The 17685-nt window shown below is 30.9% G+C and overlaps 2 protein-coding genes across 3 annotated transcripts; both read left to right on the top strand.

Moving 5' to 3' along the window:
• Positions 1 to 6525: 6525 nt before the first annotated feature.
• On the top strand, positions 6526 to 9512 carry LOC133032405 (uncharacterized). Its single transcript, XM_061106337.1, has 2 exons — positions 6526 to 7241; positions 9096 to 9512. Exons 1-2 carry the CDS (start codon positions 6954 to 6956, stop codon positions 9510 to 9512), a joined length of 705 nt encoding a protein of 234 aa, XP_060962320.1. The 5' UTR covers positions 6526 to 6953.
• Positions 9501 to 12805, top strand: LOC133031877 (uncharacterized). 2 transcript variants are annotated; one of them, XM_061105629.1, is made up of 8 exons: positions 9501 to 9993; positions 10106 to 10507; positions 10590 to 10637; positions 10734 to 10799; positions 10924 to 10989; positions 11168 to 11230; positions 11460 to 11627; positions 11734 to 12805. In XM_061105629.1, exons 1-8 carry the CDS (start codon positions 9550 to 9552, stop codon positions 12103 to 12105), a joined length of 1629 nt encoding a protein of 542 aa, XP_060961612.1. In that variant the 5' UTR covers positions 9501 to 9549; the 3' UTR covers positions 12106 to 12805. The 2 variants fall into 2 exon arrangements, with proteins under 2 accessions (XP_060961612.1, XP_060961613.1); XM_061105630.1 differs by having other exon boundaries at positions 11514 to 11627.
• Positions 12806 to 17685: the final 4880 nt, after the last annotated feature.

Consider the following 17685-nt stretch of genomic DNA (forward strand, 5'->3'; position numbering starts at 1 on the left):
TAGAACCTAAAAGATCTGAAAAGAGTTAGGTTAATTTATAATCTGTCATTCACTTCAAGAAAAGGATAGCAATTAGGCATTAACATTGGTAACTTAACAACAGGATTCTCCTCCCTAATATCTCATCTTGATTAATATTCACTTGTTTCTTTAAGTTTTGGATTTACTTTTATTCTGTTTTAATCCTGAAAATAAATCATAAATACTTTTGATTTGCCAAATAGAATTATAAGTATAGTTTAGTAGTAATTAATCCTATTCCCTGTGGTTCGACCTCACTTGCGTGAGTATACTACTTGATTGCGTGCACTTGTGTAGTATTTAATAATTTTCGCAACACATACGATCCTCAACATGTTGAAGGGAGAGGATTAAAGTTTGATGATCAGATCCAAAAAAGTCTCCATGGAAGAGGTGCACCGTGGAGAAGGAGGAGTCCTACATAAGGTTTGAGATACCCCAATCCAATCTTTCTTGGATGTGAGTACAATGTGACTGCTTGTTGGTCCAGGTATAGGGACTGCTGTGGCCATGAGTGCGATGAAGAGTGAAAGTATCCAAGAATTTCTTAAACAAGAACGAAGGCCGTCTATTAACAGCGCCTAGATTTATTCCATAAATAAAGTATGGACGAATACTATCGAGGAACAGATGTTTTGAATCAAGTAATTAAAGTTAATTTTCTAAAAATATCATAAAAAACGAAACTAAAATTTTTTGAAACATCCGAAAAAATCATTTTTTTTGTTATCATTTAGATTTAGACGAATAAAATATTATGATTATTAAGAGCTCAACGGGACCTATCCCCTCTTTCTTTATCTTCTTCGAGGGGGATTCCGTTGACCTGATACTTCAACTAGAAGAGTGACCAGTTGGTTCACCAAACCCCGACCCATCATTACACATTCTCTAGGTCCGAAGGGATCCAGTACCCAACTACCGACTCCTCCCGAAATTGCGTTATCGGAGCCGAGCCAGGAATGGCCGTTAGTGGACACCCACCACTTTTCACCGGTTAGAGAGGCCCTCTTTAATACATTAAGAAAAGATGTTCACAGGGGCCAAAAAGACTCGGTCATAGGAACTTAGACCACCTACGCACTGGTAAACGAAAACTAGCTCGACCGGATCAGAGTAAAAAACAATGTCAAATGAGGCCGCCCCTTGCCTTGAAAGAATTCACACGCGGTCACCAGCTTTCCCAAAATTAGGGGAGATCTGCTGCTTACTACTCACGAAAACATCCGACCTATACTATAGTCCGCATATTTTTCTGATCTCCTTTCCTTCTATTTCTCAAATTTTTGGCTTTGGCTAATTCAAGGTGAAAAATGGGTCCTCGGTTTTGTCAGCTCACTACTATAAAATTAGGCTTTAGAGGCGGTTTTTAAAACCTTTTAGCGTCAATTTTGGCAAAATTTGCTATTGACGCTGATGTTATAGGGGTTAAAACTAACCGACATTATAGGCTCCTTATAGCGTCGATTATTATGAAATAATCAACTCCGTAGGGTCCTTACATAGTCGGTTATTATAACCATCTATTATTATAACTGACTCCGTACGGTAGGGACCCTATGGAGAATAACCGACTCCATAGGGGCTTCTTATGATTTTTTTTTCAGTTTTAAAATTTTGTGTTTTAACATTATTTTTTTTATTAAATTAAAATCTAATTTTATTTTTTTCATATATATTATTTTATTATTAACATAATTAAATTAAGTATAAATTATATATAATAAGTATAAATAAAAATTAAATTGTAAAGTTAAATAAAAACACATTTGCATTACTTTAAGTGTATGTATATAAGCTATCTTTTTATTAATATTTTATATTTTATAATACGTGTTTGTATTTTTATTTTAGTATCATTTTTATAATTTTTTAAGTTATGTTTTTATAATAATTAGTATATTGAATAATAAATAATATGTCATATTTAAATTTTATGTAATTTAGTATTTTTATACATTTAAATTTTATAATATGAGTTTGTATTTTTCTAATATATTAGTATCATTTTTATAATTCTTTAAGTTATGTTTATTATAATAATTAGTATTTTGAATAATATAAATAATGTGTAATATTTTAATTTGTTGTTTTGCTTAAAATAAATTAATAGAATTCTTATGTATGTATTTATTAATTCTTATTAAAGTAGGTTAAAGAAAGCATATCTAATTCTACCGAAATTTCAACAGTATAAGAGCTATAATTGAACGTTTTCAAAAAATGTAAACCTATTAATAACAACAAAATACAATTAAAAAATATATAAAACAATCACAACACAACATTTAGCAACACAAAAAATTTACCATCCATCTGATCGCATGCAGTACATGTATTCGTAGAACCTACTTCACTACGGATGCATATTTTAGATATTCAAACGTTTGATCTGACTGTAGTACAATATATCGCAGAACTAACTAAATTGCTAGTAAGTAACTAACTATAGTATACTAAATATAATTTGTAATTAAATTGTAACTAATTTTACTCTAAATTATAAACTATATAACAATCGGCGCTCCTCACGCATCCATGATTTATCCATAACAAAAATCCTAACAACCAAGTTTAAGAGAAACTTATATGGAATAATTTTATCCTAATTCTACTAAAATTTCGGCAACATAATGGATATAACTGAACATTCTCAAAAAATTTAAAGTTATTAATAACAACAAAAAATAATCTAAAATAAGATAAAACAAGTGATGATGACTTAGATGATTTCTTATCATCATTGCATTTTCCATTAATATTTTAATTCAAGTTTTATGAGTCAAGTACGTTCTAGGATAATAGAATTTAGGAATATAGTTCTAGAATATAATTATCTTTACTTTAGTTTAAGTTTTATAATACATCTTTGGTATGTTTGAATTTTATGTGGCATTTTATTCATCTTTAGGTATTCTGAAATATTATTTCAATATAATCACGCCTCGAGACTTATAAAATTAATAACTAGTAACTATGTATAATATACTAAATTACTAATTAGTAACTAGTCCTAATTCTATTAAAATTTCAGCAGCATAACGACTATAATTGAATGTTCCACAAAAATTTAAAGTCATTAATAACAACAAACCACAATCTAAAATAATATAAAACAATCACAACAACATTTAGCAATACAAAAATTTACCACCCATTCGACCGCAGTATATGTATTCGCAGAACTTACTTCACTATGGATGAATATGTAAGATATTCAAATTATTCTAACATGCATATTATTCCACCCCATCTGTCCGCATTACAATATATCGCAAAGCCTACTTCACTACGGATGAATATTTAAGATATTCAAACTCTACTAAACATTCATGATTAATTAATAATAAAAGTTAGTAAATGGATACCTCGATCTACCTAAAAACTGATCAACACCAAATAAGTCAGATCCTTACAAATTGACTTCACGACCTACAATGTAAAAAAATACTACAAAATTAAAAAATTCTTTATTAACTACTTATTAATTATATAATTAATGACTAACTAGTTACTAATGAGTAACTAGTTAGTAATAAAAATACATCAATATATAGGAATGAAAATTAGTAACTTGTTAAGTAGTTGTAACTAACTATTTACTAGCTACTAAAAAATAAAAACACATGAATAAAATTGAAAATAAAAAAAAATGATAAAAAATAGAATTAATTTTTAAACTTTTTATTTTAATACTCTCTTAAGTCATTTTCATTCACAATATTTAACAAAACTATTTGTTTAAAATATTCAATATATACATATACAATACAGAAAAAAATATACAATATAATTACAATATCTGTATACATACATATGCAATACAATACATATACATACAATATATACTATAACAAAATATGTATACATGTAATACACATTCAATAAAATACAAAATACATACATATATACTATTAAAGTTTAAATTTTTACTTTATTATCGAAATTCAGCCACCAATACCGACCAAAATTCGGCCACCATGTACAACCACAAGGACAGAACCTTAATAATATGGGAAAACCCTAAAAAAAATTTATAAAATAAAAAATAAAGCAATTTACATTAATAAAATTATTAGAGATTATATTTATACCTTAATGGACGTTGAGATTCATCGATTTCTCCACCAAAAGCGGGGACTGAAGCTACAACCACCACAACCACCACCTCTAAGCTCGATTTACCCTAAAAAACCAAACAAAAGAAGATCAAACTCCCGAATATATTTTGGGTATGAAAAATACAAGATTAAAAAAAAAGGTAAAAACAGATGAAAAATGAAGAAATAAAGGAAGAATGGAGTGCTTGTGCGAGAGTCTCGTGGGTTTGAGAGGAGAAGGGTTGCTGGTTATTTTAGGGTTTGAGAAAGACGATAGCTGGAGAGGGTTATATAATAAAGACATGGCGTCGGTTATTACAAAATAACTGACGCCATATGTGTTTTTTTATTAAAATTAAAAAATCACCTACAAAGTTGGCTATTACAAAATAACCGACTCCGTAGGGTTTTTCATTAAAATTGAAAAAATTATTACTTACAGAATTAGTTATTACAAAATAACCGATTCCGTAGATGTTTTTATTAAAATTTTATTAATTTGCTGAAAAAAAAACTAAAGGTTTATTTTGTAGTAGTGGCTGGTGAAAGGAAGTCGTTAAATCACCTATTAAAAGCCATGATGCATTTTGAATAGTGTCTCCAAGGCGATTTAAAAGTTGCCATGTGTTAGAGCAATTATTATGATGCGAAGCTCCATAAAAGCCAGTGAAAGTGAAATGATAATAGTTAGGAAACTGGATATAACAATGAAAATGGCTTATATTATATGAAAGTAGAGTTACATTAACATCCTGAGTCCATTACAAAAGGAGGTATTGAGGCCGACCCGAGGGACTTCAAGGCCATTGACAAAACTCAGCTTAGACGGAAACTTATTTATAGCACCAACAGGGAGTGGGAATGTGATAGTTTTGACAGTGTGTAAAGTGATAGGAAGTTACGGCCCAGAAGTTGCTGAGGTGCTAGCTCTTAGACAAGTAGTTGCTCAGTGTTGCACGCTTGGATTAATCAAGATCGATTTTTAAATGGATTGTCAGAGCATTGTTCATAAGATTAATGACCAAGTTCTGCTTGATTCATCTTTGGTCTCACTTTTCAAGATATAATTCATAGTTGTAATGGTTTCTAAGATATTTTGTTTTTTTGCATAATTGCCCTATCCTATCTATAGCATGTGGTAGTTCATTTTTTTAAGCTAAATATGCTCTATTTGCTATTATTAGCACAATTTGGTGGCTTTACTATGATATTTGTATCAAGTACTTTATTTTTGCTGAGTCTATTATTCAATGATACGTCTAATTCTCGGTCTTATTTGAGGTTATTGCTATTTTGGTGATGTTTTCTAAGTCTATTCTTCTAAAATTGTTAGATATAGTTAGTGTTTGGTAGGACTGTTAGTGCTAGTTTTGTGTTTTGGTTTTTGCTAACTGTTATGAGTTACTACTTGTAACTAATTCTTTCTCTGTATAAATACCATTCTCGAGTTTGTTCTTTCTTATAATTAATGAAGCACGTCATCAAGTTCTTTTGTTTGAAATTTGCTTTGTTGCACCTGACCTCAATTATACTTTATTTCATTTTTATCACAGGAAGAAACTCTTTTTTTTATTCTTGAAAAATCGTACGGCAGTAATGGAATCTTCTAATGACTAAAGAAAGAAAAAAAAATGTGAGATGCATAAAATATTATCTGTGAGTCTCCCCTATATATAGATTTCCTATATCCTATCTATATAACACTATTGGTTACAAGTCTAAGTAAGTAATGAGTAAATCATACGGTTGGATAAATAAATAGTCAAATTATGTTTATCAATATAATAATTGCTCATTTATTCTATGCTATGACTAATAATATTTTCTTTTTCATCTCTTTCTCAGCATCATCCATGACGCGTGGGAGAACTTTAATTAGGTTTTATATCACACATTTTTCATTGAGAAATATTAAAGCACATCAGTGGTCCTTAACACCTTTCTATGTGTCAATATTCAACTAAGTATCGGGTCTTATATAATTTAATATAGTAGCTTTTAGGGAGTATCACTAACCAATCGCAACGCAACATGTCGAGAAAATGTTAAGTACCACTGATACTTAATAGCAATGCTCTTTTTTCATTTTACATTACATGCGCATCCAAAATCCAATCATTTTCTACATCTAATTAAAATTAATTAATATATAGTACCGCTACATTTATTATTTATGACAGAAGTTAAACATTTCCTTTGCTTTGCTTTGTATTACTCATAAATAATAATAATAAAAAACCTAACTAATAAAAACAAATTTAATAAATCATAGCATAAATACATATTTTAAAATATATAATAGATATGCTGTGCTTGTGCATGTGTCACATAAATATATATATTTTAATTAAAAAAGTTAAAATCGTTTATTAGAAAAATAAAAGGAAAATTTACATTTGGAGCCTTTATTTTGATCTAATTTCCTTTTTTGCCGTGATCTATTATTTTGGGTAAGTTTACCGTTTTTTATTACCGTTTTATATTTAATTATCATTTATTGAGCCACGCGTTTCCCAAGTGACGTCAGACCAAGTGTTGTCACTTCTTATCCATCAGCCCACGTCTTGCATCTCACGCGCGTCAGGGGTATCACGTTTTTTGATATTCATGATAATTGCTCCCTATTTTGTAGACTTGTAAGTATATTGTCTAGTTAGAGGGAGGGAGCGGTTTATAGGGTTTTTTAGTGGGTTTCTTTTTTTCAGGTTGAGAAATTTCTAGTGTGGGTATTTTTTAGAGAGAGTTTTGAAATTCAAAATTTCTCTCTATTTAGTGTGGCAGTTTCATAGAGGGTTATTCATTTGAAACTTTCTCAAAAAAATCTGATTGTAAATGGTTAATACTCGTTCTTCCCTTTCTCCATCTGGTTCATCGAAGCTTCTTCTTGACAAGTTAAAAATGAAGAAAACGATTTCTGAAGATGACAATGAAGATCTTTCTGGTGGTTCTGAGGGCTCTGGTGATGTTTCTGTTAAGGAAGTGAAGAGGAAGCAATATAATCGTGGAAACAAGAAGGTTACTGACGATCGGCCTTTGAAAAAATTGAAACAAGTTGTTGAATATGATGAGGACTTCTACGACAGTGATGATCTAGAAGTTGAGAACAATGAATCGATGAAGGTATGTGTTCTTATTTTTGTTTATTTTTCAGTTTTTTATTTATTTTTTATGAGATTTTTTGGATTAGGTATTCTTTATAACTTTTTCTATTATCGATTTAGGTTTTGTTGTTATTTTTTAATTTTTTATTGATTTTTATTTTTCATTTTGGTAGTTGTTTCTTGTTTCCTGAGTAGGGTGACACATATATATATATTTATATTTTGTTTTCATTTTAGGTTTGTTGTTTGAGATTCTTTTATTTCCTTTTCATATTCTTTGTTGATGCTCTTTCATCTTCAATTTTTGGGCATATTCATTTGTTAATTTGATGTTGTATATGTATGAGTGGATTTTCTTTTCTTTTTCGTTTTTAAGTTTTATCTGTTAGTGTTAATAGTGTTGTTTTGGTTTGTATATTTAAGTTTTAGTTTGTTTTTTTTTTTTTAATTTTTTTGTATTTTTAGTTTTTTTTTTTTTTTTTATTGAAGTTTATTTAGGTGTTTATTATGTTTATATTTTTTTTTTGTATATGATTTAGTTTATTTTGTTTGTTATTATGTTATTGTATACTTTACTATTCCTACAGTTTCTTAATTCACACTTTTCAAATCAAGCACAATACATACAAATGATTGGCATAGTTGTTGGGGAAATTGGTTCCGTAGTGTGTATTTTTCTTTATTTTTTTTCAATTACATTTATATTAAGAAATCAAGCACAATTTACAGAAATGATTGCCGTTATTGTTAGGTGGTTAATATTTTTGTATATGATTTAGTTTATTGACATATATGGCCTCTCGTGAATTCTAAAAATATAGTAGAGTAGATTATATATAAAGAAACAAAAGAAAACAACATGGTTGGACACATGATTTTGTAGTTGGATCAACAACGGTCCACCGGCAGTTGACCAAATTAAAAACTTGTAATATATATATATATGAACCATTTTTATTTATAAATCACACACAATCACGGAGTACTATTCATATATATAAGTAAATTTAGTATCAAACCTTTTATTTGATGATATAAATAAGAGAGAGAGATTTGTTGTTATTGTTAAACTAACTAACCATTTAGATTTTAGAACACCTCTTTTTTTTTGTTATTGTTATTGTTAAACTAACTAACCTTTTTTATATACTTTACTATTTTCACGAGTAAACAGTAATGTTCTGTTTTTTTTTTATTATTGTTGGTATGTCAACTGTTTTGTTTACATAGTTTTCTTTGTTATTTAATACAATATGACTTTTGTATATCAAAGCCAATAAATATTAATAATAAAAGATGGTTGAATAAAAATGTTACACATTCAGTACTTTAACACATTTTCACTATCTTACTGCCATAACTTATATATTAATAAGTTTACCGTGATCTATTTTGACATTAGGTATGACATTAGGTTGTTTTTTTTTTATTTTTTATTTTGAAGTCTTTTTAGGTGTTTATTATTTTTTATATTTTTTGTTGTATATGATTTAGTTTATTTGGTTTGTTATTATGTTATTGTTTACTTTTGTATTCATACAGTTTTTTAATTCACACACTTAGAAATCAAGCAAAATACATACAAATGCTTGCTGTAGTTGTTGGGGACATTGGGTCCATTGTGTTTGTTTTTGTTTATTTTTCAATTACAAATGATTGCCGTTATTCTTAGGTGGTTAATATTTTTGTATATGATTTAGTTTAATTTTTTAATATTTATGTATTTTTGTATACTTTGCTATTTTCAGGAGTAAACAATAATGTTATGTTTTTTCATTATTGTTGGCATGTTGACTGTTTTGTTTACATAGTTTTGTTTATTTGTAATTTTTTATTTTAATTTTTGTATGTCATTACTATTTTAATTTTTTAGGAGTGGGAGTTATATTTCAAGCATGAGGATAGGGTTGGTGGAAGAATAATTTTTTTTCCTAACCATGAAAACAATGTTATTGCCATTATCAATAGTAAATTGACTCCTTCTCAAGCAAAGCTGTTTCGTGAGACATGTTTTGGACATTTTTTGGACATGAATCCAATTGCAATGCAAACTCAGTTGATTCACAGTGCTTTGCACAGGGAGGTACACCAGAAAAATCCTTATGAAATGTGGTTCAAATTTGGTTCTCAAAATTTCAGGTTTAGTTTGGCTGAGTTTGCTGTTGTGACTGGTTTATTATGTGTTGGTGATTCTGATATGAGTGGTTATGCAAAGAAGGAGAATGCATTTGTGGATAAGTATTTTAGTGATCAACAAGTAACGATCGATCTTTGTGGAGGAGAGGTTTAGGTATAGTGATTTTAAGTTGGACGAATACGCTGTTAAGATGGCGGTGTTGTATTTCGTTTCTAATTGCTTGTTCACAAGCCCTAATTCCAAGAAGGTTCCTAATGAAATACTCAATATTGTTGGGATTGGTGATTATGAGAGTTTTCCTTGGGGAAAATTAGTTTTTAAGAAAACTTTACACAACTTGAGGATTGGTTTGAGGGGTGTACCTAAGAAAAAAATAGGAAAAGATATTGGTTCTAAGCTTATTGATAAGCGTAAAGGGAAAGCGAAGGCTATTGATAAAGAATCTTCGAGGACTTACAAGTTGCCTTGTTTTCCTTATGCATTTCTTGTTTGGATTTACGAAACTATTCCTCTTTGTCAGAAGGCTGGTTTTTGTGAATATGATAGTGATCCAGAATATAGGATTTGTAGATGGTTGAATGTGGGTCTTCCTAATAATAGTGCTGTTGAGAGAAAAGTTTTTTCATCTCCTAAGGTACATTTTTATTTATTTTTTTGATATTATGTAGTTTACATTTTTTTTTTATTTTTTGAAGTTTATTGGTTACTAATTGTGTTTATTTTTTTTTTGTTTTGTTTCGTGATAGCTGAAAGGTGAATATATATTTCCTACAGATGAAGAGAGATCAATGCTTAATCTATCTGGTCTTGAGTTTATTGAGAAGGAAGATTCAGATGTTGATGTTGATCGAGTTGGTGCGATTGGTTTACAATCTTCTATTTTAAATGAGTTAAGGAGGGACGTTAAAAAAGTAATTCAAAAGCAATTACATTTTGATGGGTCTTTTGAGGGTTTTACATCAGATATTAAGTGTAGATTCAAGGAGTTGGAACTCAATATGATTTCCCACATAGATTCTAAGATTGATGAAAGTTTGCAATTTTACTTGGATTTGAAATTTAATGACTTGAAAGAAAAGTTTGATGATTTAAAAGCTTCTCAGAGTGTCGTGGATATCCGTGATGATAGTGGTGGTGATAGTGATGATGTGAGTGTTTATCCATTTGTTAATTGTTTAGTTGTCTTACTATTATTCGTTTGTATGTTTATTAATATTTGTTTTAATGCAGGAATCTGGTTTGAAAGATGGTGTTAATGTTGATTTGGCAGTGAAGGATGTAAATATGATTATTTATTTTTTTTTACTTGTTTATTTTTATTTTATAGTTTTAAAGTTCTTATTTTATAATTGATGTGTTTGTTTGTTTTTTCAGGATCTAGTTATGAAAGAGGTTGATGATGTAGATTTGGTTACTGAAAATGTTAAAGATTATTCTATTGTATGTTTGTAAATAGTTTTTTATTTTAATGAGTTTTATTTTTTTTTGCAATATTAAGTAGTTTTATCTTTTTTATGATTACTTAGTTTTTCTCATATTCTTTTTAATTATTTGTTTGTAACAGGATCCTGTTTTAAATCTTGCTGAAAGTGGTGGTGTGTTGGTTAATGAGGGAGACACTGTTGTAGAGGTTTTGTTCATGTTTCCTTTATAAATATTTTGTTGTTTACAGTTTTGTATTTTATTGTTAAAAGAAATTATTTTGTATATGGATATGATTTATTAAAAGACTAATTAATATGATTTATTATTTGTTATGTTTAATTATTTTTATTTATATCATTATTATTTTCAATATGTTTAATTAGGGTGAAGGTTTACAAAATGTTGGAGATGGTGGTTTGGTTAAAGAAGGACACACTGCTTTACTGGTAATGTTTTTGTTTTCTATTTGATTTTGTGTTTTTATATAAAAATTTGTTTACATGTACTTGTTTACAGTATTACTGTTTACAGGTAATGTGTTTTACTGTTTACATATTTTTTTGTGTTTTCTATAAGTTTTGACTTTGTTTACAATTTTGTTGTTATTTTATGTAAATATTTTTATATTTTTATTTAAGTTTATGGTTAACAATAAGTTTTATATATGTTTTGTAGGGTGATAATGATGATGTTCCAAGTTTTGATATAATGGGTTTTCTTTCATCTCAGCCCGATGCTAATGCTGATAAAGAGAAGAGGAAAAAACAAGATGAAGATGATCATGCTAAGTTTAAAGATTTAAATAAGAAATCAAAGGATGATGAAGATGATGGTGATGACCAGGTAACCACTTTGTATATTTTATTTTTTATTTCCTTAATTTATTTTTTTTCATCTTTTTATTTTTATTTTTATTTTTTTCTCATTATATGTTAATTTCATTTTTTAGGGTATGGGTGGTGATGCTGTTTCTTCTATTGTCAAGGAAGTTATAAAGGGAATTAATGAGGGTGATGACAAATCTAAAAAAGGTGGATCAGTTACCAAGGATGATGTTGGTGGTGAAGCAAGAAAAGATATGGTTGATTCATCTGCAATTGATGTTGTTGTGGCTGGTGTCATTGGATCTCCTAAGTTGTTTGATAGTCAAGGTACAGAAGATAGTATTACTTTGTCAGCCATGGAGATCATTAATGAAAAAATTGAAACTATTGAAGGAAGCCTCAAAAAGGTACGTATAATGTTAATGGAATTAACAGTTGGTCAAAGTGTTTCTTTTTTTGTTTGTATATTGGTTTGTTTATTATTGTTTATGTATTAATCTGTTTCATTTTGTTTCTAGGAAAAGAATTTAGAAGCTAATTCTTATGAGTTTGCAAAGAGGGTTCCCAATATTGGATCTGCATTGAGGAGTCCATTTACATCTGATTTTGGTTCTATTGGGAGTAGTAGTAAACCAAAGGGAGAACAATCTAAGTTGCTTGCTTTTTCTTCAGTTGCACTTGACCGTATTGATGATCTTCAGTCTAAACTTTTTGAGCAGTGGTTTAAGGTCGGTTTCAATGATAGGAACAAGATTAAAAAGTTTAAAGAACGTGATAGGAAATTGAAAGTCCCGTTGGATTTTGCAATTATGAAGATTGATGATAAGATGTGGTTTTATGATTTGCTGACTCCTGGAAGAAATTTGTCATGCTCGGTTAGTCCATTTATTTTTTTTATTTTTATGTTTGATTTTAAATGGGTTTTTACATTATATTTGATTTTTTATGAATTTATTTTGACTTTTTTTTTTCTAATGCTGCATTTGGATGTTTGTTTTTACTACTTGAGAAAGGAGATAAAGTACAATGAGAGTGTAAACTCTTTTGTTAATACCACTGATTGTTTCTTTGCTGCCTAGATTTTTGAGATGTATAATGAGTTTGTTAAGAATGATTGTGACATTGAATCTGTTAAGAAGGACAGCAAAGCTTCTGCATACGTAGCTGGTTTTGGTATGTATTGCAGTAGAAAATGGATTGAATTATTACAACAAAGTTTTAGATTACCTTTTTCTGTTCGATGATTATTTTTGGTTGCGCGAAGAACAGAGCACAGTCAACAAGTTTTTCTGCAGGTAACAATTTTTCTCCATTGTTTTATTTTTTGGCCAGCAACATCTCTGCAATCTGTGTTGTGTTGAGGATCGTTTTATGTTGTTGAGAAACAGCTTCGATTGTTGCTTTTCGATTGAAATACTGAAGATTGTTGCCGAAGCTTTTTTCTTCGTCAATGGTGTTTTCTGTTTTCAGGATCTAATAAGAATTGTCTATGTTTTTTACTTACAGTAACACAGAATCGAAATCGTAGACAGATTCGAAATCGTTTTTTGATTTTGATTTGTTGATTATTGAATGTCAGGTTGTATTCGAAGGTTTTTTTGGTCGTTAATGGTTTTTTTTTTTTTGTAAAAATGATTCAAATTGATTTGAAAACTAACAAATCGTGAATTTATATGTTCTTGTATGTGCGTTTGTATTTCACGCACTGGTTGTAAGATTCATATTCCGTTTTTTGTTAATTTTTTGGCGCGTATGGTCGATCGTGTTTTTTTTTGTTTCCGTTATTTTTTTTTTTTCAATTCAGGTAGGAGAAGCCTACGTGTCACGTTATTAGGGTACATTTTTTTAATTAAGGTTATTTCTGTTAATTGATTATATTATAGGTATAATACTAAAATTTTCCCAAAATAAAACTAGATTTATTTTGAGGGAATTTTTCTTTTTTGAAATGGAATCAAAACTTACTTTAAAATATTCATAAATCTTTAATGTCTTTTATATTATTATCAGCTATTTTTCTAATTTCTTGACAAAAAACTTTTCAGTTATCCAAATGTATGCAATTATTGGGCTTTGGATTGGATCCTCTAGTCAGGACGTTTTTGTTTTTTGTTTTTTTTTCTCTTTTTTAAAGAACTAAAAGTTCATAAACTAAAAGAGATTGACGAGAATCATAGTGAGATTTTCCTCCCCTTGATACAAACCAGCCAACTGACTAGAAATTTTAACGCTCTTTGCTAGTCCACCTGCAAAGGAGTTAAAAAAACATCTAGTAAAAAATAAATTACAATTAGAGATACTACTAGTTAAATCTAAAATTGAAAGTGATAAACCTAAACAACCCCAATCGGGGGAGCCCTTTTAGAAGCAAGAGCTTGAACCATCAACTGACAATCAGAAAGAATATCGATATTACTCCAATTATCTCTAGTTGCACGAGTAAGTGTTGAAGAAATCGCAATGATTTCAGCTACGAGAGCTGACTGAGCACCTACTCTGTTAGTGAAAAATCCCAAGAAGAGTCCAACAAATTAATGGCAATCACGGCAATACTTGCAATTCCATCTTTCCACGAAGCATCAGTATAGAGAATAAAGTGTGCCTTATCTCTGGGAGAAATAGGAAGTTGCACTAACTCCCTCCCAACCCTAGGGGTCAAGCCTACTTCCCCCTCATACTCTTCAAAAGGGCCAAAAATTTAGAAAAGGTGCCAACACACCTTTTGCACCAGCAAATCAACCTTTGTAAGGCCTCCATTACACCTAATACTATTTCGAAAGTGCCATAACTCAAGGAAAACACAGCCAATAAAAGTAAAAAAAAAAAAAAGTGGTCCTTTTAACTCCCATATGCACTTCTAAAAGATTTTCCATAAATGAGATCACTGAGTTGCCTGGAATCAAGTCAATTTGAACACGTAAAAGTCCATCAAACCACAAAGCCCTTGTAAACGGACAATCACGAAACAAGTGCAAAGATGTCTCTTCTACACCTTTACACGAAACAAAAGCGAGCTTAGAGAATGTAGGAATAGCATTATTGAGAACACACCAAAGCATCATTGAGATTCTGGGATGGATGTTTGTGTTCCAAATCCACCCCCAAATATCTCTTTTGGAGTCAAAACGATGAGCTTGATTAACTAAATAAGCTTCCTTAACTGAAAAGATCATATCCTTCTTTAACTTCCAAATCAAACTATCTGAATGTAGGTAGGGAATTCTAGGAATTTTGGCAATCATAGCACCCAGTTGATCCCCAAAAATCTGACTAACCATGACAGTATTCCAAGAGTTTCCAAGGGAGATATCTGCAATCGGTAGGAACTGTGAACCTTTTTTGAACGCAAATCCTCCATTAGATCCTTGAAATCATTAAATTCCAACCAAGGAATCCAAGCTTGATGCCAGAGATCAATGGACTCCCCTGAAGCCGTCAAGGACACTGACCCTCTTCTCAAGATATCTCTAACATCCGGCAAACATTTCCATAGAATAGAGTCACAACTTTTGGGAGAGACGGACCAAAAATTATCATGGTAGAAATACTTACTTAACACACATCTAACCCAAGGTTTTGGCTCGCTTCCAGTGAGATTCCACGCAAGCTTTGCCAATAAGGCTCTATTTATGTCTTCAAATCTACATAAACCCAATCCTCCAGAGCACTTAGGTTGACACAAAGAATCCTAAGACCTTAGGGCCATGAATCTATCGTTCTCTTTATTGCCAATCTACCAAAATTTCCTAATTATAGCATCAGCTTCCCTGCAAGTAGAGAGGTGGACCTTGTTTGTAGACATCACATATCAGTATGGAATTAGCAACCAATTTGATCAAAATTAACCTCCCTGCGTATGAAAGAGATTTTATTTTCCAACCTTCCACTTTTTTAACCATGCTTTCTTTTAACTTAATGTACTCATCCTTTTTCCTCCTCTTAAAGACGAAAGGATTGTCCAAGTATCTTTCATCGCCCCTAACATGAGAGATGGCAAGATTCTTTTGGATTGAAGCTTTTTTGTTCGAATCCAAGTTACCTAAAAAGAGGATAGAAGATTTTTCCTTGCTACAAGTTTGACCTAACCATGCTTCATACAAAGACAAACATTTGAGAATTTTCAGAGCTTCATTTTTGTTAGCGCAGGCAAATAGAATAGTAACATCAACAAACATCAAGTGCGAGATGGGCAGGGCATTTCTTGAAATTTTAATACCATGGATGAGACCCCTATCTTCAGCCCTTACAAGAATCTTAGATAGCACTTCTTGGCAGAAGAGAAGTAGGAATGGGGAAAGAAGATCTCCTTGGTGAAGACCTCAATTTAGACAGAACTTTTGCAATGGGCTCCCTTTGAGAATAACTGAATAAGAAATAGTTTTCATACACTCCAAAATCATTTTACAGTTCTTCTCATTGAAACCGTTTTCCAAAAGAACTCTATGGAGAAAGCACCACTCCATCTTATCATATGGTTTATGCATATCGAGTTTAATAGCCATCAAACCTCCTTTACCCTTTTTATGGTAAATCTTGTGGACGATTTCTTGAGTGAGAATGGAAGATTCAGCAATCCATCTTCCAGGAATAAAATCATATTGAAAAGGAGACACCAAAACATCCATCAAAGGTCTTAAGCGGTTAGACAAAATTTTTGTAATTACCTTATAAAGGAAATTGCATAAACTTATGGGTCTAAACTGCTCAATTCTCTCTGGATTCTTAGAATTTGGGATCACATAAATGAAGGTGGAATTCAAATTCAAATTCATAGATCCCATACGGAAGAAATCTATAACCACATCACAAAAATTCCTACCAACAATGTCCCAATACTTACGAAAAAAACACCCTGAGAGACCGTCCGGACCTGGGGCCTTAAGAGGATGGAGATCGAACACAGTATCCCTTACTAGAAGGGATTCGAGACAGGAAAGCATTATCTTCATCTCCAATTTTCTTATTGAATAAATCTTCTAGCTCCAAAGGAATAACCAAGTTGCAAGAAGAAAACAAACCAGAAAAGTAATTTTCTATAATACTTGACATTTTCCTTCTGTCATCGCACTTATTCCCTTCATGGTCTTTTAAGCTCAGGATCTGGTTTCTTCTTCTTTGAATAATCGTTGAAGCATGAAAAAACTTGGAGTTTCTATCTCCCAAACGCAACCAGACTTCCCTCGACTTTTGGCGCCACAAACTTTCTTTTTTCTTCCAAGCTTCTCGAAGTTGCTCTTGAATAAAGTATTCTTCTTCACATAGCTTCAAATTGACAGATTGTTTTTGAATCCAAGCTAGTTGATCCTCCAACCTAGTAATTAGTTTATCGCAGTCCTCAAAATTATCCTTTCTCCATACCCTTAGATCACTTTTAATCTTATCCACATTTTTTAAATAGCCCTTTGTAGGATCTAGAGAAGTATTGTTCCAAACAGAGAGAACAACTTCTCTACATGAGGCCACCGTAGTCCATGCTTTGAAAAAATGAAAGGGAAAGAAACCTCTCTTTCTATTCAGCAGAGAATCAAATAGAATGAGAGCATGATCCGAGATTGAAATAGAAAAGTTAATTACTCCACCCTGTGGGAATAATGTAACCCAATCAAAGGAAGCAATTGCTCTATCCAACCTCTCTCGAATGACACTCCCTGAGATTCTATTATTCTGCCAGGTGAATTTACACCCCTTGTGTCCTAAGTTGATTCATCCATGGTGATCTAGGAAACCATTCAGATATTTGCAATCGCGCCAAGAGGCTTTAACACCCCCAGTTTCTCCTCAGCAATTCTCAAACAATTTAAGTCACCAATAATTAGCCAAGGACCATCCCAAGAATCACACCTTTTCAAATCATCCCAGAAAACACATTTTGCATCTTCATAGGGAGTACCATAAAGAGTAATCAATCTCCAACCTAATCTAACATCAGGATCCCACAACACTATTTCAAAGAAGGACTTACAATGCTTAATAAATTGAATTTTTGTGTCATATTGCCACATCAGACAGTAACAATCTGCAATCCCCTTGTAGGGATACAAATACAATTTGTGAACCCCAAACTTCTAGTCGTACCC

Source organism: Cannabis sativa, chromosome X (genome assembly GCF_029168945.1).
Source record: "Cannabis sativa cultivar Pink pepper isolate KNU-18-1 chromosome X, ASM2916894v1, whole genome shotgun sequence".
Lineage (NCBI taxonomy): Eukaryota > Viridiplantae > Streptophyta > Magnoliopsida > Rosales > Cannabaceae > Cannabis > Cannabis sativa.

What these genes read in the sequence shown, in the direction of transcription:
- LOC133032405 (XM_061106337.1), top strand. Translation starts at nt 6,954, where the DNA reads ATGGTTAATACTCGTTCTTCCCTTTCTCCATCTGGTTCATCGAAGCTT. An exon ending in AGAACAATGAATCGATGAAG is followed by an intron (nt 7,242 to 9,095) that starts GTATGTGTTCTT and finishes TTAATTTTTTAG; the next exon opens with GAGTGGGAGTTATATTTCAA.
- LOC133031877 (XM_061105629.1), top strand. Translation starts at nt 9,550, where the DNA reads ATGGCGGTGTTGTATTTCGTTTCTAATTGCTTGTTCACAAGCCCTAAT. An exon ending in AAGTTTTTTCATCTCCTAAG is followed by an intron (nt 9,994 to 10,105) that starts GTACATTTTTAT and finishes GTTTCGTGATAG; the next exon opens with CTGAAAGGTGAATATATATT. An exon ending in AAGATGATGGTGATGACCAG is followed by an intron (nt 11,628 to 11,733) that starts GTAACCACTTTG and finishes TTCATTTTTTAG; the next exon opens with GGTATGGGTGGTGATGCTGT.